The following is a 22,562-nucleotide window of genomic DNA, read 5'->3' as shown; positions in this document are numbered from 1 at the left end:
TTTATGCAAATTGGAACTAGACCAGTCAAATGCAGTAGTTGATTTTTAATTGGTCCAATTCCAAGCTGCCTACAATTGCATAAAATTAACAACTATTAGCATCTCATTCATTGACTATTGCTAGAGATAATCATCACAATTCAAATATCTGGATTTTCATGCAAGTAGCATGCAGCTTGAAACAAGGCCGGGAAAGCTCAGCAACTGCTTTGTTTAGCTCGGTTGCAGGTTGCATGCAAGCCCAGAATATTTCAGAATATCTGCATCTAATGGAATATCTCAGGCCCTGTTCACAGTGGTCAGTTGCATTTCAGAAAAATTCTGCATGTCAGCTCACTGCCCATACAATTCTATGGGCCTGTTCACAGTAACGGATTGCGTTACTCTAACTCGTTGCATGCAGGCTTGGCATTAAAGTACCACTATCACGAAAATCATAAAATTTAAAGTACAAGTAAACATATACAAATTAGAAATACATTTTTCCTGGAGTAAAATGAGCCATAAACTACTTTTCTCCTTTGTTGCTGCCACTTACAGTAGGTAGTAGAAATCTGACAGAACTGACAGGATCTAGACCAGCTCATCGCCTCATGGGGGATTCTCAGGGTTTTCTTTATTTTCAAAAGTACTTAGTAAATGGCAGTTGTTCCATCCAACTGCCAAAAAAGTGTGCAGAGGGCAGGGAGGCCGGGCAGCATCTTTGTATAACCCCTTTTAAGGTAGTGTCTTAATACATAATCAAGGCCATGCTGAGAATCCCCTATGGAGAGATGGACGAGCCCAAAACCTGTCGGTAATATCATATTTCTAGTACATACTGTAAGTGGCAGCAACATAGGAAAAACTCAATTTATGGTGCATTTAACTCTGCAAGAAATGTACTTCTTATTTGTATGTGTTTAGATTTATTTTAAATGTTACACTTTTTCGCGATAGTGGTACTTTAAAGTCTATGTCCAGTCTTCATTACAGTTCACATTCATTATAACACATGAGTTATACAACTGACCATTGTGAACCTAGCCTCAAGGTATGATAGTTGTGAAATCAAGCATACTACAGGTTTTGAGAGCTTGATCTTTAACAGGCTATCTTTGAGCATGTTGTTACTGCCTTTAGTCAGCTGGGTTAAATTGGACCCAAATAAAAAATACAAGATTTCAGAAATAAAATATATTTTCTAAATTATAATAATAAATAGCAGCGTTTTTTCAGCTGCATGATGACAAATATAAAATATTTTACATTTAGTGGAGGAACTCCTCCCTTCCTTTCATATTGCCGGGGCAGAATCCGGCAGACTGGTGGAGGAGATAAAAAAAAAACACAGGCTGCTACTGATGATGTCACAGGGGAGGTGATCTCCGCTTGTGTGAGAATTCACATAGACCACGCCCCTGTGAGGGAGGGTAGCTGATGACAAACACACCCATGATCTAAAACCTCTTACTAAGCTCAGAAGTCATGGCTGCCACCTGTATAACCCTAGTTATGAAAAGAGAAGGGTGAAAACTGTACTGGTTGAACTCGATGGACGTATGTCTTTTTTCAACCAAAAAAAAAAAAAAATAACTATGAAAAGCATGCACTGAAATGCTCATAGGCTTGAAGGAGTGTTTATTTATCTTTGTATGTGTCAGAGTGGTGCAACTAAATATTTTGAATTATAAAAATGCAGTACTTGTAATTTCCTTAGCTGCAAACATCAAAATGAGAACTCAACACCGAATCCAAGGTCCCTTTCCCATGGGAGGCTGAAAGTGGTGAATTTTGGCTTGGTATTTGCTAGCCAAGCGGGCTGACAGCATCACACAAAGGAGTGTATGTAGTAAACTGCGAATTATGCGCGTAAAGTCTTACCGCGTGATGAGTAGAGCAGAATGCACTACATTACATGCAAAGCATTACACTCTACTCATCACGCGGTAAGACTTTGCGCAAGTAATTCTGCTTACTGCAGTTTACAACATACAGCCCTTTGTGTGGTGATGGCAGTTCTAAGGCATTGCACAGAGAGCAATATGTCCATGGTGACATTAAATAATTCAGAGTTGATGCACATTGTATGCAACTTGGAAATGCGACCAATCAAATGCAGCAGATGGCTGCCATTGTTGAAGTTTTTATGATAGATGCAAGTCAATTTACATAAATAACAGCATTTACTGATCATCCGGGAGGATGGCATGTAAACATTTATTTCTGCTCTTTGAAGTCACGCACACTCTTAGTAGCTCATCTGCTTTATGGTGAGTAATGAAGGTTATTTCAGAGTGTGAAGCGACAGATCATTCTTAAGTATATCTCTGGTGTGCTGCTGTGATTGTGATCTAATGTCTAGGGGAGGTATTCAGTGAGATTAGTCATGTGCTGCCTGGCTTGCTGGGATAAGTGAATGAGGTAGGAAGAAAGCTATCTGTCTAAAAATTATCAGTATTTCTGCGCTGTGTTATATAGATGATTAATCGCTCTGCTGGCTGATTTGGAGCTTACATCAGCTTGCTTAGCACCTCTTACTGTAGGCAATAAGGAATTCTTCTGCAATGATTAATAATATAAACTGAATGAGATAATTATCCCTAAGAGGACTTGCAGCCTGTTATGGTTCTGTAGCTACTTTCTTGTTTGAGTTTAACAAGTTATTACTGCTACTGTTTAATAACTTCTGTTCATTAATGGGTGAGCCTGCCATTAGCACTGATTCCAGCAAACATGGTCTTTCAATATTTGATTTTCCCACTGGTCACGCCAAAATGTAGTGCGTGGAAATTCCATTAACATGTTTCCAAGGTCAGTACAATGATTGTTGCAAGTGAGGAAGGCAGCAAACGTTATGTATGCATTATCTGCACCCCTGACAGGTAACTTCATTGTTTGATGAAAAACAAATATGGCACCCTAGTGCGACAAAACACAGTTGTCCTCATTCATCATTGGACAACAGGCTAAGGGCTCGTTTCCACTTGTGCGTGGCATGGGTCTTGCGAGACGCTATGCCGGAACAGCTGTGACCTGTCTCGCAGCCGAATACCTCTAGTCGCGCTATGCACGGCTATGGGATTTGGACAATGACGCGTGAATTTATGCTGCAGGGCCTCAGATTTTTCCCTGGCCACGAATTCGGATGCTCTTCATAGGGTTCTATAGGCTGCCAAATTCCATCCGAATTTGTTGTCAGGGAATCGGCCCGTTTTCGCACAAATGGAAACCTAGCCTCAGCCTTAGCCATAGCAGACTGAAGGTTACCTTCACAGGGACTGGTCAACTAAACAGTTGGTACCTTCACATTCACATACTTGGTAGATGCTACCATGTGCTTTAACCTCTTTGCCGGATATCCCGAGTTCAGCTCAGGGTAACCTGCGTAGGAGGATTTCTCAGTCCCCGCTGAGGCGATTTTCAAACATTTTTTTTTACTGCACGCAGCTAGCACTTTTCTAGCTGCATGCAGTTTCCGATCACCGCAGTTGCTACCCGCCGCGCCGCCCCCTCCAGACCCCTTGCTCAGCCTGGCCAATCAGTCCCAGGCAGTGCTGAGGGGTGGATCGGGATTCCCTCTGACGTCCATGACGTCGGTGACGTCATCCCGCCCGGTCGCCATGGTGACCAGGGAAGCCCAGCAGGAAATCCCGCTCTGAAGGCGATCAGAGTGGATAGGGGGATGCCGCTTGTCAGCGGCTATCATGTAGCGAGCCCTGGGCTCGCTACATGATTTAAAAATTTTTTTTTTTAAAAAAAGTGCTGCGCTGCCCCCTTGCCGCCAGAATTGTAACGGCAAGGGGGTTAAAGGAAATGTTCACTATTGGCAATAACTTCAACTCCTGTGATTATGACATTTAAACATGTCTGTGTTATGCACTGCCAAGTCAAGACAGGAAACATAGCACAAGCACTTTTGGGGTACTATATAATAAATGTGATTGCTACTATTCAGACAGTCTTTCATTTCTGCTTTATGGAGGTAAGTCCACCACTTCCTCCAAGCAAATTTTAAAGTTTTTATGCACTTTTATTCTGCTGGCGCCTATGTTCTCCTACTGCAAAGACAGGAAACATATTCTACATTGATGTAGCTTATTTAAAGAAACAAACATAAGCAACAATTCAAAATAAAGATTTAAAGTGAAAAAAACTTATGGAGTCCATCTTGTCTTTGGGACAGTTGGAGGTTTGGATTGCTTGAGCATTAAAGAGAACCCGAGGTGGGATTTAATTATGTTACTGGGGCACAGAGGCTGGTTGTGCACACTAAGACCAGCCTCCGTTGCCCCATGGTGTGCCTCCATGTCCCCCATCCTATCAGTGGGAGGGAAGGGAAACGGGCGGGTAGCGCCGATGCTGAGGAGGCGGGGGAGCGGCGCTGACTGACAGCGCTTAGGTAAACATTGTGCTGGCGACGCGCTGCGTATCGCCAGCTCTGCGGGGGTATAGCGGCGCGCAGGGGGGACATGGAGGCACACCATGGGGCAATGGAGGCTGGTCTTAGTGTGCACAACCAGCCTCTGTGCCCCAGTAACAGAATTAAATCCCACCTCGGGTTCTCTTTAAGTCAATTCAGTTGGGGTTTGAGTAATAAGGCACTTAGGCCCATATGCAATTCACTTTTTCACCTGAATTTTCTCCTAGGTGATAATTTAAACTTGCCTTTTAAGCCACCAGAAAGCAAGAAAATACTCAAAATAATTTTGATTGTACTTTTTCATCAACTTTTAGGTACTTTTTTAGTTGAACAGTGCTGGAAAGTTATTTTAAATCGAAGATGAAAAATTATCTCCTTGGAGAAAACTCAGGTGAAAAAGGGAATTGCATATGGGCCTTAGTGTTATTGTGAAGCCTCTTGTTACCCATAGCCTAATCAGATGGTCTAAACAGCATGCTGTAGGTGTGATGGTGTATTACGATACCCAGCAAAAAACAACATTTATGACAAAATCTTTGTAATGCAATGCTTTTATTGGGCAAGGTTTCACTATCTGAAAACCAGCATATTCTTTATCTCAGTGAAATTATTAGTTGATAAAGACCAAAACTGATATATAAATATAGTGTATTGCACCTAGAAGGTCTAATATTTTTTGCTAGCCTTCTGAACATGGTAATGCAGTCAAATCACATTTCTTTCTACTTTTATGTAACTTTTTAGGAATGTACCAGTAACTTACAGTAGAAATGATGAACTATGCACTGGCTCTGGAGAGTTCAGCTAGCTGTGGCTCAATGCTTAAAGTGAACCTAAAGCCTAGAAAAAAAAAATGAGATTAACTCACCTGGGGCTTCCCTCAGCCCCCTGCAGCCGATCGGTGCCCTCGCAGCTCCGGTCCGATGCTTCTGGACCCGCCGGCGACGACTTCCAGTTTCGCCGTCACCGGCCGACAGGCATGGGAACGCGAGTGATTGTTCGCGTTCCCAGCCTGTATATCGCCCCCTATGCTGCTATTGCGGCCAACCCGATCGTGGCTGGAACGGCAGGGAGGTGAGTGGATCCTCTTCTCCCCCCCCCCTGCTGCCGCCACTCTCAAAGTGATCACTACGATCCGCCGGCGATCGTAGTGATCACGTGATCAGCAGCCATACGCAATGGCTGCTCATCACTGAGGGGAGATGTCAGCTGTTATATGACAGCTAAATCTTCCCCTCCGGGTGCGCACGATCGCGTCAAGAGCGGAAACGGCGGGCCGGTGTAAATTCTATGCCGCATCATGCTAGAACAGCCACAAGTGCGGCGTAGAATCTAATGCAGGCGGTCCAGAAAAGGTTAAGCAATAGCATATCTTGATATCCGCCCAGAGATGACAGATGGGAGGGGGGTGGTGGTGGTGGTGGGGGGGGATATGGGGATTGCATATCTTTACCTTATCTCGATCTGAACACGTACTTGTTTACTATGAAAAATGTGAATTGCAATGCATATCTGTTATGATATACAAACAACAAACACAGAACATTTATATTGCGCTTTTCTCCTGGTGAACTCAAAGCGCCAGAGCTGCAGCCACTAGGACGCGCTCTATAGGCAGCAGCAGTGTTAGGGAGTCTTGCCCAAGGTCTCCTACTGAATAGGTGCTGGCTTACTAAACAGGCAGAGCCGAGATTCAAACCCAGGTCTCCTGTGTCAGAGGCAGAGCCCTTACACTATCCAGCCACTGTTCAGTTTGTACAACAGTTTTCCCCTGTACACTGTGGAGTTGAAAAATAAAAATCTTGTTTAAAAAAATAAATAAAAATAAACATTCAATGCTTAATCAGTCTACAAGCTCTGTTAGAGCTGTACAGAATTGTTATTTAAAGTAATAGTGATTTTCTGTACAGGTGAGAGATGCAAGCAATTCTACCTGCAGGAAAACATAAACAATTTGAAACGATTATGCATTCACATTATTGAGTTCAGTAATTGAGACCCTAAAGGTAGAATGCCTATTGATATCCTGGGCTACTGTGTCAGCCTCAGGTAAAGATAGAGAAGTTGCATTGTGGGAAATCAATGTGGAATAGGGGCAGTTAATGCCCAGAGATCTGTCTTCCTGACAACTAGACAATTTTGATTTGGAGGATGTAGAGCAGTAGTGACTGCAAATCGCACGTGGGATCAGTACATTACACAAGTCCAGCATGGACAAATTAAACATCTTATCACATAGTCCCCAGAAGTGAAGTGTAGCAGAAAACAGAAATCTCAACCCAAAACTGGAAAAGGGGAAAAAAAAGTTTTGTATGGCTGCAGTTCATACAGGCAGATTTGTAGCACAATGAAGCATTAGATCTGATCTACTGTGAACTGAGTTTGTGTGGAATATACAGAGATCATGTAATTGATTCACTATAATGTGGAGAAATGTAGAATTTATGTCAGCATGGAAATTATACAGTATAATACACGTTTTCGTAGATTTCCCCCCACAAGCTAGAAACATTACTTTCCACCCAATACATATTCCACAGAGTGGGTGACTGTAGCCAGGACATTTTAGTGTAAGCTCTTCTGGTTGAGAGTCAGAATATTGTACACTGCTCAAAAAAATAAATAAAGGGAACACTTAAACAACACAATGTAACTCCAAGTCAATCACACTTCTGTGAAATCAAACTGTCCACTTAGGTAGCAATACTGATTGACAATCAATTTCACATGCTGTTGTACAAATGCAATAGACAACAGGTGAAAATTCTAGGCAATTAGCAAGACGTCCACAATAAAGGAATGATTCTGCAGGTGGTGACCACAGACCACTTTTCAGTTCCTATTCTTGATAGTAGTAAAGCCTATTCCCCATTCTTCAACCCCCCCCCCCACTCCCCATTTCCATACACAATTAACCTTAGCATAACCAAAGAACACACTGACTACTTGGCGTTGGATGAATTATGTAGGCCAAAGCAGCCCATTTTATTTTAAAACCAAAAAACACATTTCATTAAAGAATATCAACCGTACACAAAAAATCCCAGAGAGCTGAGGCAAGGAGTTCAGAAGTACCGCCTGAACACCAAAAGACCATATACCTGGCATGCAGCCTTGTAACCGGTCCCCAGCTGCGGTCACCTGCTCGGGGACAACTGCATGCCCACATAATCGCTACTCCCGAAGATCCGCGGCAAATCCCCCACAAATAGTGCCAACCTCCGGAGCCCCTACCCCTCCGGCTGCAATTACAAGAAAATCTTTTAACCTATAGAAAAATAACAAAACAAGGGAGGGAGGGAGCTTTCTCCTCTGCACGCCCCTGGCCCCGCCCCTTCCTTAAATAAACTACCCTCCGCCCCCACCCGTCCTCAGCCAAAGCCCGGGAACCCAGCTCAACACTCAGCAATTTTGACCTGCATGCAGATTTCATGCAAAATGTATGCAACTTGAAATTAGACCAATCCTTTTCAGCAGCAAGTAAAATCAATTTCAAGCTGTGTACAATTTGCATGAAACCTGCATGACTGTCAAAATGTTTTGCATCTTAACTACCTAACGACCGCGTCACGCTAATGGGACCGCCTAACGCCAATTGGCGTCAAGTTCTGAGGCCAGCTACTGCAAGAGATCGCGCACAGGCTGCGCGCGCATCTCCTGCTTGAGGAGCGGAGCTCTGCCCCGCCTTCAGTCTCTGAGCAGCAATCACTGCTCGGGAGACTGTTAGACGGTGCAACCGCTGTCTATATACATAGTGCAGCGCTGCGATTTGCAGCAGCGCTGTACTGGGGGCAGCCGTGTGACACGGCTGTCCTGCTGTGGGGCACAGGAGAGATCGGCAGTGATAGGCTGAAGCCTATCGCAGCCGATCGCTATGATTGGCTGACTGAGGGAGGGAGGGAGGGAGGGAGGGGAAGATAAAAAAAAAATAACTAAAAAATAGTTACAAATATTTAAAAAAATAAACAAATATTTATATAAAAAAAACATCTGGGGGGCGATCAGACCTCACCAACAGAGAGCTCTGTTGGTGGGGAAAAAGGGGGGGGGGGAATAACTCGTGTGCTGTGTTGTGCAGCCCTGCAGGTTGGCCTTAAAGCTGCAGTGGCCATTTTAGTAAAAATTGGCCTGGTCTTTAGGGGGGTTTAGCACTGTGGTCCTCAAGTGGTTAAAGTGGTCTGAAACTCCGACATAACATTCAATAAAAATGTGTTTTCCTACTTTTTATTACTCATACAGTTATCATATTTGCTTTTGTGCATAAGTAGTATTGTCTGTTTACAAATTACAAGTTTCCAAAGTGTAGTTAATCGTACCCTGAAAGTTGGCATTGCATTTTATTCAAACTGCATTTTATTATATATGAACATCTTCTAATGAGCTTTTCTGAACTGTGTGTGTGTGTCTGAAGCACAGAGAGTTCCTTTTCACTTGTTAGACTGTGTTTACACACCATGTAACAAGATTGGAATGTAAACAAAGATACTGTTATCTACAGTTTGGATGGGGATTGAAGCTGAATAGCAGGACTTGGCTTTTGTTTAACCACTTAAGCCTATTTGGACGAATATGTTTGTCCAGATAGGCTGTGCTGCTGTCAGTGTGCGGTGCGCGCCCGCCGTTAGCCCTCCAGTCAATGAATGGGAATATAATTCGAGACCGTGGTCTTTCTGCAAAAAAAAAGTTCCCCGTCCTCTTTCTAGTTCCTGGAAGCGTGATCGTACGCTTCCAGGACTTGACTGTGGCCATCTTGTGGCCAAATAGTAAGCTACACCCACATGTATTTTTTAATAAATAAATACATTGGCCTCGATTCATAAAAGTGAGTGCGGTAGTTCAGAGAAGGGCGGGAAATTACCGCTAGCGGTAAATTAGGGTTTTTGCAGTGAATTCATAAAATAAATTCAGAGTGCGAGGTGATTGCGATAGCAGTCGGTAAGTGTGCAGTAAGTGTGCAGTGTGGTGCGTAAAACTGTCGGTATAATTTGCTAAATGCGGTAGTTTGCCGCTGACTTCCTAACGACAAGGTGCATGCTGGGTAAAAGTGGGCAGTTTTAGACACACGTTACTTATTTATTATAAATTATTATTATTAATATATATATATATATATATATATATATATATATATATATGTTATTTTATTATTATAATATATATATAAACACACATATATATATATATATATATATATATATTTAAATATAAATTATTCTTATAAATTATCTAACGCTGTGATTGTGTGATTTCTAAAACCCTGTGTGATATTACAACCACCCTTCCTCCTCTGTAGCCTTAAAAATTCCATTAAGTTGAAAGGGCTCCATTTGTCACCTAAAATGCTACTGAGTAGAATAAACTCGCCAGGTCTTTGTTGGCGATAACACGTTATTTATCACTTCCTTACCCCCCCTTTTTTTCATGAATTCACTTAATTTAGTTTACCGACACAAACAATGTTTTCATTACCGCACTATTACCGCATGCGGTAAAACATGTGTAAAAACAGGCGTAAAATTTTATGAATCCACAATCAACAACATACCATGCGGTAATTTACCGCTTTGGCGATAACGCATGCGGTAATTGTTTATGAATCGAGGCCATTGTATTACATTTAAAAATTAGCTGTTTACTTCCCACACCAAAAATTACCCACATAAAATGTTTAATAAAAAAAAATTAAAAAAAAAATTAAAAAACAAACAACATAAATAGTTACCTAAGGGTCTGAACTTTTTAAATATGTCAAGAGAGTATGTTAATATAATTTTTTAAATTATAGGCTTGTAAATAGTAATGGATGCAAATTGAAAAAATGCACCTTTATTTCCAAATAAAATATCGGTGCCATGAATTGTGATAGAGACATAATTTAAATGGTGTAATAACCGGGACAAATGGGCAAATAAAATACATGGGTTTTAATTACAGTAGCATATATTAATGTAAAACTATAATGGCCAAAAACTGAGAAATAATGAATTTTTTCCATTTCTTTCTTAATCTTCCTGTTAAAATGGATTTAGAATAAAATAATTCTTAGCAAAATGTGCCCTCCAAAGAAAGCCTAAATGGTGGCGGAAAAAACAAGATATAGATCATTTCATTGTGATAAGTAGTAATAACGTTATTGGCGAATGAATGGGAGGTGAAACAACCCTGTGGGCTTAAGTGGTTAACCGTTTCAGTGAGGTTCTGCTAAAAAAAAATTCTGGGATAGTAGCTTTCAAGCTGTGAGGAATCTTTTAGAGCAAAGTAAAAATGCTGGCTTTCAGACCACTTTAATGACCATCTCTGCTGCTCAAACCCTAATTTCTGTGACCACTCTCTTCCTCATGTAGACACATTGGGCCATATGCAATTCACTTTTTCACCTGTGTTTTCTCCTAGGTGATATTTTTTAACTTTTAAATAAAATGCCTTTTAAGCCCCCAGAAGGTAAGAAAATGATTACAATAATTTTGATAGTACTTTTTCACCAACCTTTTGGTACTTTTTTAGTTGAAAAGTACTGGAAAGTTATTTAAAATCAAAGATGAAAAATTATCTCCTAGGTGAAAACTCAGGTGAAAAAGAGAATTGCATATGGCCCATTGGCCCATATGCAATTTCACTTTATCACCTGAGTTTTCTCCTAGGTGATAATTTTAAATTTGTCAATAAAATGCCTTTTAAGCCACCAGCAAGCAAGAAAATGTTCAAAATAATATTGGTAGTACTTTTTCACCTACTTTTTGGTACTTTTTTAGTTGAAAAGTACTGGAAAGCTATTTTAAATTGAAGATGAAAAATTATCACCTAGGAGAAAAGTCAGGTGAAAAAGTGAATTGCATATGGCCCATTGTTTCTAATGTAATACAGGGATTCTATGCAGGAAAATGTAGTCTACTCTCAATGAGGTACACATATTTCTTGCATGATGTCAATTTTGTTATGCAAATGCATGCAGCTTGAAAGTGGCCCAGTCAAGTCCCACCAAGGTTTAATTTGATTGAATGTAACCAAACTTGTTTTTATTATCAATAAAAGTTATTTGATGAAAGAAAAAAAAAGAATTGGGTTGACAACAAGTGAATAAATCATACATAGAAGCAAAGTGCAGGACAAAATTCCTTATTCACTGGCCAAACATGCTTCACTGCACTACAAATGTGATCATTAGGGATGTTCAATAACATGCAGGATTATGCAAACTTTGTATGCAAATGTATGCTGCTTGAAAATGGACCAGTTTCGCCTACAGATCAATAAAGACATACCGAGATAGTATAATGTCCACGAGAGTCAAATTGACAGAAGATACATCCACACAAACGAAATAACATAGTGTACTGGTTAAGGGCTCTGCCTTTGACATGGGAGACCAGGGTTCGAATCCTGGCTAGGTTCAGTACCTATTCAGTAAGGAGTTCAAGGCAAGACTCCCTAACACTGCAGGGTGGCCTCTTGAGCGCGTCCCAGTGGCTGCAGCTCTTGAGCGCTTTGAGTCCGACAGGAGAAAAGCGCTATACAAATGTTCAGATTATTATTATTATTTTAACATACCATGTGAGTATTGGCAAAACATGCAGAAAAAGGCAAAATAAACAGTTACCACTCAGACCAAGGGGTCTGGATCTTATCAAACTGAGGCATTTGATTGGATAACGGGGATATAATTCATTCCATAAAGTAAATCTGAATTATATGTGACAGAGCCCGAGGGCAGATAGATGGGGATTTCCACTCATTGTTGTCAGCCTGATTCTTGACAGAATTTGCTTTGTTTAATGTTGGGGTTAGCTGGGCATTGATTCACTATGGTGTGAACTGCTTGGTCTTGGTGACCTGATCCTTTATACATGGCTAAAGGTAAATAGTTTAGATCTCAGTTCCTAGCAACATTGGCTAAACGAGTCCTGTAGCCACTTACCCCTCTCCCCATCAATCCATTGTTGAAAGGCAGTCCGATAAAACTGAATGCGGCTTCCTGTATAAAGAAAGGGTTCAGGATCCGAATCTCATGTGGCTCACGTGGTACTCGAGTCGCAACGGATTTCCAGAAACCATCTGAAGCGCTCTGAGAGAGACATAGAAAGGGAGCATTAGTGTCCATCAATGACTGAACTACACTTTTGTTAAATAAAAGTAGTATGTAGAACATCTTCATACACCATTGCAGTTTCACGTTGCAGCATTAAAGGCATTAAATAAAGAAAAGCTCAACAGGTAGCAGGATTGCATGCAGCTGTACAAATCCAACTGTTAAACATTTTGTACACTATTCATAATTACATGAAAATGTAATGCAGAAAGTTCAAGTCCCTGTGGTAAAGATGGTGGCAGTAGTATTGTAATTAGCAGCGCGCAAGTATTATGTAGTCATGGGGATTTTGTTTTTATTTTTACTTATTGAACATTTTACTGGGAGGTGGTGAAGAATATGGAGTTCTAGCTTTTTATGTTGCTTAGATATAAACTTTAAAATATAGCTGCAGTATGTTCTGCAGTATGTCCTTCTGAAACATGCCTGTTTCATGAGGGTAGGGTCACACTTAAGGGCCGATTCAGCATTCTTGGCTGGCAGCCAGCTGAGTACAGCTGACTGATGGCAAAGGGGAACTGCACGCGTGTGCGATGAAAAGCAACAGTGTTGGCTTTTCCCCCCCACTGCAGACAACTGCACAATGCTCCCAGTGCACTCTGATTGTGCATCGGAAAGCATTATGGGTGTTTTCACAGGTGGTTTTTGCATTGCAGAAAATGCCCGATTTTTGGCAAGTGTGACCCTAGCCTGAATGTCAGAATAATCCTCTGACCATAATTCTTTCCAAATCATCTGAAACAAGTACACAGATTAGCTCAGACAGACAATGCAGACAACTTGCTTTTTCGGACTACAGATTGCAGCCTCAGTAATTCTCTCGTGTATTCATAAACTAAAAGCAGTTTCACTAATTACTGGCATTTTTAATTCCCTCTTAGTGGAACTTCAGTTAATTTTTTTCTCTTATATACAGAAAAAGTTCTAATTATATATGTCCAGGGGCGTGGCAATAGGGGGTGCAGAGGTAGCGACCGCATCGGGGCCCTTGGGCCAGAGGGGCCCCGAAGGGTCCACCCTCTATCACAGTATTAGCTCTCTGTTGGTCCTGTGCTGGTAATAATCACTTCTATAGATGCTTTGAATAGTAGTAATCCTTAACAAACTGTTCCCCATCCCCTTCTTGCAACTCTGACACTGTGGTTGTCCTTAGCAGGTTTTGGTGCGCCATATCAATTGTTATGTATAGAGTGCTTGGGGGGCCCCATGTAAAACTTGCACCGGGGCCCACAGCTCCTTAGCTACGCCACTGTATATGTCCATAATAGCGAGATTTCACTTCCTGTTGTCTGTGGTGACACAGGCTGGAATAAGAAACAGAAGTTGCTAAGTCATATTCATAAAAGATGAGATATATTGTAATCTGCAAATATCAGGGCACTGTCCCATGTAGAGTAAACAATATGTCTACTTTGTAGCGCAGAGTCTTCTTTAGCAAACTGATCTTGTCTGCACCCAGGGATTAGCAATCCTGTATCAGCTGCTTAGGACATTAGTCGCCAAATACTTGCAGCAGACTGGTTCTTGGTAGAGCTAACCGGGCACTCCTAACAAGTCCTTCAGTAAGGAATGGCTGGAAACACCACAACTAACAATAAGGAAAGAGTTACAAACACCTGGCCATGGTTATCCCTGAGAGTTGAGCTGGAAAGCCACTTCCTGCTGCACTGCCCCAAATATACTGCAACCAGGGACACCTACTTTAAGAAATTGATGGTACTGTTCCCAGACTTTCTCACATTAGAAGATGAGAGAAAAACATATATCTTACTGGAAGAAGAGGAATCTACAGTGACAATCGCTGCTCACTATGTCACAGCATGCCACAAACTGAGAGGAGCATAACGGAACTGTAAACCTAAAAATGTCCAGAGTGCTTATCCATTGTCCCTCTACCCCACCCCCTTCCATGTCCCCCTTTTCCCCTTGCTTGTTTGCTTTGGCAATACCTGTGTGAATCTTGGTCATGCCAATAAAACTATTTTTGATTTGATTTGTTAGGGCTGAGGCAATGGGAGCTATTTTTCATTTAAATCTCTTATTGGTTGTGTGTGAGTAACACATGGGAGATAAAGCTACACGATGTTATGTGACATTGTCCATTTACTTATCTTCTCTGTAGGCTCAGATAGGAAAAGAAAACACACTATTCACCAGTTCCTCATCAGTTTGATTTTTGAGCAATTTTTCATATTGTTTTTTTAGTGCCATGTAAAAGGGCCTTCAAATGGGGGCACATACCATGCATTCTTACGGCATGATCAGCACCCCCTGCAAGCTATGGAATGTGCTGAGCCCATACTGCCAGGACAGCACTGGATGGTGATCTGCAACACAGCACTATGGTCATTCCTTCACTGGGTGCATGTTTGTTTCAATGATCTTTAATATAGAGTATATATGTTAGTATATGGATCATTGTATACTTTTTTCTTGAATAATACTCTAGTTTAAAAAAAAAAAAAAACCCAAAAGAGATGCAGGGGAGGACAAGGAAAAACATAGTGTGAGGGAAGGAGGAGAAAAAAGGAAGAAGGAAAACGGGGTACAACAAGGAACAGTACTCCATCAGCTTAGAAAACGTTAACATTTCAACATCTTTCATATCACTATATAGAAAAGTAGTTATGGATAAGTGGAGCCAGGATTCCCCCAAATGTAATGCCATCAAGCAGTGCTCTCGTTTTCCTCATTTTCTGAAATAAGAGGCGTCAACCTAGCCGGCACTGAACGTTTCTGCATTTACTGTACTTTGTTTTCAACAGCTAGTCTGCTTGGCACAAGTAAAAATATATTGTACTAAAATACACTGTTTGCTAGTACATGCTATAGTGCACCCAGAGGGTCCTTTAGTATCTTCTTCCCCAACACTGTATGGATGATCTGGTATACCCTTGTCCAAAATTGTCAGATTTTGGGGTAAGACCACCAATGAGTATCTAGTGTTGGGCAGCCTTTATAAGCCGTGATTGCCATTGCCTTGAAGATAATGTGCCAGTTTGGCTGAAGTTAGCTGCTCCATAATTTTCTATTTCAGTAGCAACGCTGCATGCATTTTTAAATCCTCATCTAAGTCTACTCAGGCTAAACATAAACCTGGAACATAGATACAGCCACTGAACTTATTGCCCTACATGCTTTCTTCCAGGCCAGTGAATAAGTAAAGAATCTGTACCATTAGAATTACTCTCAGAACCAGAAACTTCCTTAAAACATGATCAGCAATGACAATTCCCATATTTCTATTATGATAGTCATCTTTAGCTAAACAAAGTCATGAAACAAACAAAAAAATTCAATTAAATACCTATGCAGGCTGAGGTGTAAATGTTGTTCCATAATCCACTACTGCTTTTTACATGTAATAGTTGAAAAATGTGCAGCAGGATGCAGTCATTACATAACGGCGTGTAGCATAATGAGATAATCATGTGTATTCATAGTACTAATCCTAAAAAGAACTTTTCCCTTTCCCTTGCTGGTTGTTTCACAAGTTCAGTAGGTTATCATTACTTCGTATGGGGGCTGAATAAATATTAAAAATTGCATTCATGCCAGTGAGACACTTACATTTTCAAACTTTTTGTAACCATTAAAACTTAATTAAGATTATGAGATTTTCTGAAAAGTCTTATTTGGGATTAGTTTTATGAATACAATTGTTTCTCTAGTCAATTTATTTTCTCTTCAGGTTCACTTTAAGGACAACCGACACAGATGAATGAAAATGGGATTAAAGCAGGCTTTTTTATTGTATAGAGTTCAGTTTTAATAAACCCCTGCTTCATTAATCCCTGGAGACAGATTTCTCAACAATCACCAGGCAACACGAAACAGCATAAACTTGTTTTCTTTGAGTGATTTTTAAAAACATGCACAGCCCTACCCAGAGTGTGTTTCTGCCTGGAGGGTCACAACATGGAGTGGTTCTTATCAGCTATGTCTTGTATTACACATCACATACATCTTTGCATATGTGGGGTTCCAGCTAGAAATCTGCATTGATGATGTGTGGTAATTACTCTTTCACTGTCCACTTAAGTTGGTGAATTTACTCTAGGGGCTCGATTCACAAAGCGGTGATAACCCAGTTAAAGACTTTAGGCGTGATAACCATTTTTATCATGCCTAAACTCAGTTTAGGCATGATAAGTTTAGGCATGATAAGTTTATGCATGATAAGTTTAGGTGTGATAAGTTTAGGCATGCTAAGTTTAGATAAGTTTATTATGCGCGCAAAGTCCCGCACGCAAATCAGCGCCATTAAACTCTATGCAAAGTGCACCAGACTTTGCTAGCGCAAAACTTTTGATCAGCTGTGCACTGCGGTGCTAACCCAGTTGGTGCTTAAACTTATCACGCCTAAAAACTTATCACACCTAAACTTAGCATGCCTAAACTTATCACACCTAAACTTATCATGCCTAAACTGAGTTTAGGCATGATAAAGGGCTTTTCACCACGGTGCTAACTGTTAGCACCGCTTTGTGAATCAGGCCCTAGGACTGTGCAGAAGACTAGCAAGCAAAACTAAATAGTATGGGCTTTCCAATGTTAGTGGGAAGGTGCCAAGGTCAGCAGCAGGCAGACAGCTCAGTAAAACTTGTGTCATCTGTTGATGCCTATCCTGGTTGTTAGCTGTCAACACCATGAAGAATAAAACCAGTCTGTGTTTTACTTGCTGCTTCCACTGATGCGTCCCTAATGCTGTGAACTCTCTTTCTGCTGAAGATTAAATCCTTTTCAGCCTCTCATTAAAGTAAGTTGTAAGCGGGGTATTCACATCTTGTTTGCAGTCTGCAGCCCACTTCCTGCAAAGTACAGATTCAGAAGTGCTTTTTAATTTGCTAAACGTGCCTGTTTTTTCTCTGCAAAGAAATAGTGATCACATGACGGAGGTGGTGGTACCAAATTCCTGAATCAGGTAATTTGGCTGTGGGGGTCCAATCGGCTACTACATAGGAAATAACGGTTGTAGACGATCAGCAACAACTAGCTTTGGTTTAGGCACTCAGAGATTAAATTAGGGTTAGGCATGGGGAGGGGTGGTTCAGTTTAGGTACTTACAGGGGGAGTTAGGCATCAGAAATGAGGAGAATCAGATTAGGCACTTAAAAGGGAGGGTTCAAGTGAGAGTGGGTGGCAGGTAGGGCCTGGTAAAATATCGGTAAACTAAATTCCTGATATTTTACTACTAGCAGCACCATCTGGCACCCAACTCAAGTAGTGCCACCGCAATACATATTCCCAAATTCCACTTACGTAGGGTGAGTGTCAGCTTGTACCATAATCCCTCCTACAGAGAACAGAAGCAGGGAGGATGAGTGTCAGCTTCTACCATAACCTCCTCCTATAGAGGACAGGGAGGGCGAGTGTCAGCTTGTACCATAATCCCTCCTACAGAGAACAGTATCAGGGGGGGGGGGGGGCATAATCCCTCCTATAGAGGACACTGGGAAAAGCATTTGCCACATCCTCTTTTAGAATGCACTGCAGGTGTCAGGGCCTGGCAATGGCAAATACAATAAATAAATAAATAAATGTTGCACATTTCAATATCCTCAAGACAATGCAGCTCCAGCTGGATTGTGTGATTTTCTTTTTCTATTTCTTTAAGTGTAAGAGTTATTTTCCTCTACTATATGCATTATAGTGATTGCTAAAATCCATGCAAGGTATTACTGGCCTGGGGACAACTGCATTTTCGCTGAACAAAAAGAACAGTTTCGCCTTAAAGAGGAACTCCAGTGAAAATGTAATAAAAAAGTGCTTAATTTTTACAATAATTATGTATAAATGATTTAGTCAGTGTTTGCCCATGTTAAAATCTTTTAAATCCCCAATTTACATTCTGACATTTATTACATGGTGACATTTTTACTGTTGGCAGATGATGTAGCTGCTGCATCCTTTTTTGGCAGTTGGAAATAGCTGCAAACAGCTATTTCCCACAATGCAGCAAGGTTCACAGACAGGAAACTGCCAGGAGTAGTACTCAGTTTCTTGTGGGAGGGGTTCCACCACAATATCAGTCATACAGCGCCCCCTGATGGTCTGTTTGTGAAAAGGAATAGATTTCTCATGTAAAAGGGGGTATCAGCTACTGATTGGGATAAAGTTCAATTATTGGTCAGAGTTTCTCTTTAAAGGGAACCTTAACTGAGAGGGATATGGATGTTTCCTTTTAAACAATACCATCTGCCTGGCAGTCCTGCGGACTGCAATAGTGGCTGAATAACACCAGAAACAAGCGCGCATGATCTGCATGCTTTTTGAGGGTCTGTTGCTAAAAGTATTGGAGACACAGGATCAGCAGGAGAGTCGGGTAACTGGTATTATTTAGAAAAAAAATTCATTTCCTTCTCAGTTTAGGTTTCCTTTAAGCCACCTAATTATCTCTCTTGAAGTCTGCTGTTGCCTGCCATTATTGGGGGCTTGCTTGGCAGGTGCTAACTTTGGGATAAGCTGCAATGCAACATCTGTAAAAGGGTCCTCTACTGGGGTGCCACAGCTGGAAATATGGTTAATCAGATCAAAAATGATTCCATAGTCCATTGAAAACACTTTTGGCAATGGGAAATAAACAGGAACCATACCCTGTGTGCTGATTTGATGTTCTAATCAATAAAACTTGCAAAAATGGAGGACACTCAATAAATTCATGTTGGAACGATCTAACAAAATATAAAATCCATATGTAAGAAATAACCTTACTAAAGATGCACTTCACTCCAGGATCCACTGTAACCTCCAGTGCTCCAGTGAGAATGTGTGAATTAAGTACCTGAAACAGATGTTGGCCTGACACATTTCCTTTTAACTCTGCACAGTCTGTCTTTCTGCAATAAACTCACAACAGCAGTGCTCCACTTTCCCCTATTCTTTACCAAATCTGCATCAATCTTCTCTCATATGGCTAAGAATGCAATGGATGCACCAGTGTATTGCAAAGTAAAAGAGGAAATCCAAGTAAAACTTCAAAGAGTTTTACTTATACTTCAAGGATACCCGAGGTGACATGTGACATGATGAAATAGACATGGGTATGTACAGTGCCTAGCACACAAATAACTATGCTGTATTCCTTTTTTTCTTTCTCAGCCTGAAAGAGTTAAACATCAGGTATGGAAGTGGCAGTTCCTGACTGAGTCAGGACTGGGTCAGACTACAGTGTGACCCACACTGATAAGAAATTACAACTATAAAACACTTTCCTAGCAGAAAATGGCTTCTGAGAACAGGAAATAAAGGGGTCAATAGTTCATAGATTTTAGCTCTGGCATACTTCAGTGAATGTGTCACTTAGCAAAAATAATAAAACCGTAAACACCTAAAAGTATATTTAAATATAAAATAAAACTGTTGAATATCTTAAAAAGTCATTTTTAGGAGGAGGATATATACAATTGTTTATTTCATTCGTTTATTTTCGCCTCGGGAGTCCTTTAGGAATCAAATTATTTTTCTGCAAAGGTGCTGAAAAAAAAAACCAAATGTGATCACATTTCATAGTTCAAGATTAAAAAAAATAAAAAGAATGGTAGCTGTGATTTTACTCCAGCTACTGTAATTGTACATGAAATGAAATGCCTTTTATGTTACATTCTTTCAATCAACAAGATGGTTATATGTAAATTAGAAGAGTCAGAGTTGGTGGAATCATAAATGGAGGAGCTGGAGTCAGATCATTTTTGTATCGAGTCCACAGCCCTGCTAACATGTTCCCAGTCTTTCTATTTCCGCAATTGCCACACAATAAAGATCGTTTCATCAGGGCATTATACCTGTTTTAAATAGTCCTAATCAGGAGAGAGTCAGATATATGTTTGAGGGATTCGCAAAGAGCCAAATAACCTTTTGCAGGTTAGCATAGAAAGTCATCAGTGACCTTTGTTAAGAAAATCTCTGAGCTTTCTTTTTTTCTTTTTTCAATTAGAGCTCAGATTAAACTCAGAAACTAACCTGAACTCCGGTCAGCCTCTTTACAGCTCTTGCTTCAAATCAGTCACTAGCTAACCCTGTACATGTATGGTCCTGAAAACAAACCTCTTATGTATCATACTTTTTGTGAACATGCAAAGGCCTGTATACATCATCCAGTATTCACTCCCACTCAACAATAACCCAGTCAAAATTATTTGATTGGTAATTGATCAGGAGGTGAAGTGTTCTACTGAGCATTTAAAATAGTGAGTTCTCAGTTTTATATGATAGGAAATGTAAATATTAATTGGTCCTGTACAGACCCCAGAGTGTGTTGTGCAGGACCGATCAGTACTTAGATGGTGGTGAAGTGGGTGTTCAAGTGAGCAGCATGCGATTTGTATGCAACGATTGGCTGCTTAAAGAAGCAGTAGGAACACGCACCGTGACATGGCAGGCGTGAACGAGAGTTCAAACTATCACGACACTTTGCACAGGAGTCGTCTAGGTTTTTAAAGATCTGATCTGCCATGATAGTCATAATCGCCGTGTGTCGCAAAACATTGTTTGTTCATGCACACATACCCAAATCGTGGAAACGATCTCTTGTCAAGCCCAAAAAAATCAACCGTCGCAGGTAAAAAATCACATGAAAAATCGCGAAGTAGGTATATGGCTTCAGGGTTCTTAACTTTCTCGCAGCTGACACAAGTGTCTTAAACGGTTTTCAGGGAGCACACAATATAAGAAAAATAAGGGTTGATCTGTTATACTATAGATTAATAGTTTGCGATTATGGCCTGAGCCATGACTTTGTTTTCTTAACTTAACACTGAGGGTCACCTCACACCCAGCAGACCTTTTAAGTTCTTTTTGAGCATTTGTGTTCTGGCAATTTATTGTAGACCTTTGAAGTAGCTTTCTTAACAATGCTATGGGATGGTGCTCATATCTGCCTTCCCTTTTGGCGTAGACAGTCATACCTTAAAAAGGTCATGGTTTAATAAGTATTTTCAGTCACTAAAACATGACAGTATTACTTTCCATGAGGCCACACGGAAATCCAATCACCTATTAGTATTAGAAAGTGATATTTGATGCTCAGTACTGTTGTACGAGTGTCATCTCTTCTGCCTGATCTGCATTACTTTGTCTAGTTTTGTTCCAAAATGAATAAAAAAAAAAAATCTACCTGACATCAATTGTTTACCACCTTGCCACAATGATCCACTCTATGTTCGATCATATCTCAGCAGAGGTCTCATATTTCTCTCTTATAGTAGTACAAACCTACCTCTTGTTCTACTCCTGCCCAAAGACCCCGTTCCTGGTGGCTCAATGTCCCACAGAATAGCCTTTTTACGATAAAGGTTCTATTGAAAGTGTGATTTAACAGTGATCAACAGCACCTCCTTATTCAATAGATTTTCAGCAGATTAATTTTTTTGGGGTTTCTTACCGTCTGTAGCAAAACTGTATAAAGGTAGTCGATTTAAGAATTACGAGCTGATACGAACGACACGAAAATGTGACACCCTGGGAAACAGTTTTTGAGAAAATTGATTTTAAAAATTCAAAGAAAAATATTTTTTAAACTGGTAAAATGACATTTTGCTCTAGGGCACGGGGGACAGAGGTGACACAGTGGGGGAAAGTGGGACAGAGGTGGCACAGGGGGATCTAAAGGAGGTAAAGGGAACAGAGATGGCACAGTGTTTCAACTTATGGTCAGATTCAGGTTAAGAATGGACCTACAGTTCCTGTCTTGTTTATCAACCGGGGACTACCTGTAATGTGACTGGCCTAAACAATTCACTGTACACTTTATTATCAGTGCATGATAAATCCTCAAGTGTTCGTTTATGTACCATTACCTCAGTGAATAGAACTGTGTAAGCAGAAAACAATGAGAATAAAGAGGAGGAAGCTTAGGACACTTCCAGATGCAGTTAAAGAGACCTTGAAGTCTCTTTTTTACTTGGTTTTCTCATAAAATCCTCTTTAGCATGATTGCCCCATTGCAGCATCCCCGCGGTAGATGGAAGATTTATTACAGTGAAATAGCCCTGCAAAGCTGCAGGGCTTTACTTCCTCGAAGAGGCAGAGCTTTACGCTCTAGCTCTCCCTCCTCCGCAGTCAATCCCTGCGGAT

General features: G+C 40.7%; 1 protein-coding gene across 7 annotated transcripts in view; it reads right to left on the bottom strand.

Annotated features, from left to right (window-relative positions):
* Nucleotides 1-22,562, bottom strand: part of ST3GAL3 (ST3 beta-galactoside alpha-2,3-sialyltransferase 3) — a 516,482-nt gene that overhangs the window by 3,505 nt on the left and 490,415 nt on the right. For all 7 annotated transcript variants that reach the window (XM_068239478.1, XM_068239477.1, XM_068239482.1 and 4 more), the window contains one exon: nt 12,318-12,464. In XM_068239478.1, the coding sequence (XP_068095579.1) occupies nt 12,318-12,464 (147 nt within the window). The remainder of the gene's footprint in view (nt 1-12,317; nt 12,465-22,562) is intronic.

Source organism: Hyperolius riggenbachi, chromosome 6 (genome assembly GCF_040937935.1).
Source record: "Hyperolius riggenbachi isolate aHypRig1 chromosome 6, aHypRig1.pri, whole genome shotgun sequence".
In the NCBI taxonomy this organism is placed as follows: Eukaryota; Metazoa; Chordata; class Amphibia; order Anura; family Hyperoliidae; genus Hyperolius; species Hyperolius riggenbachi.
This window is presented reverse-complemented; position numbering and strand designations above follow the sequence as displayed.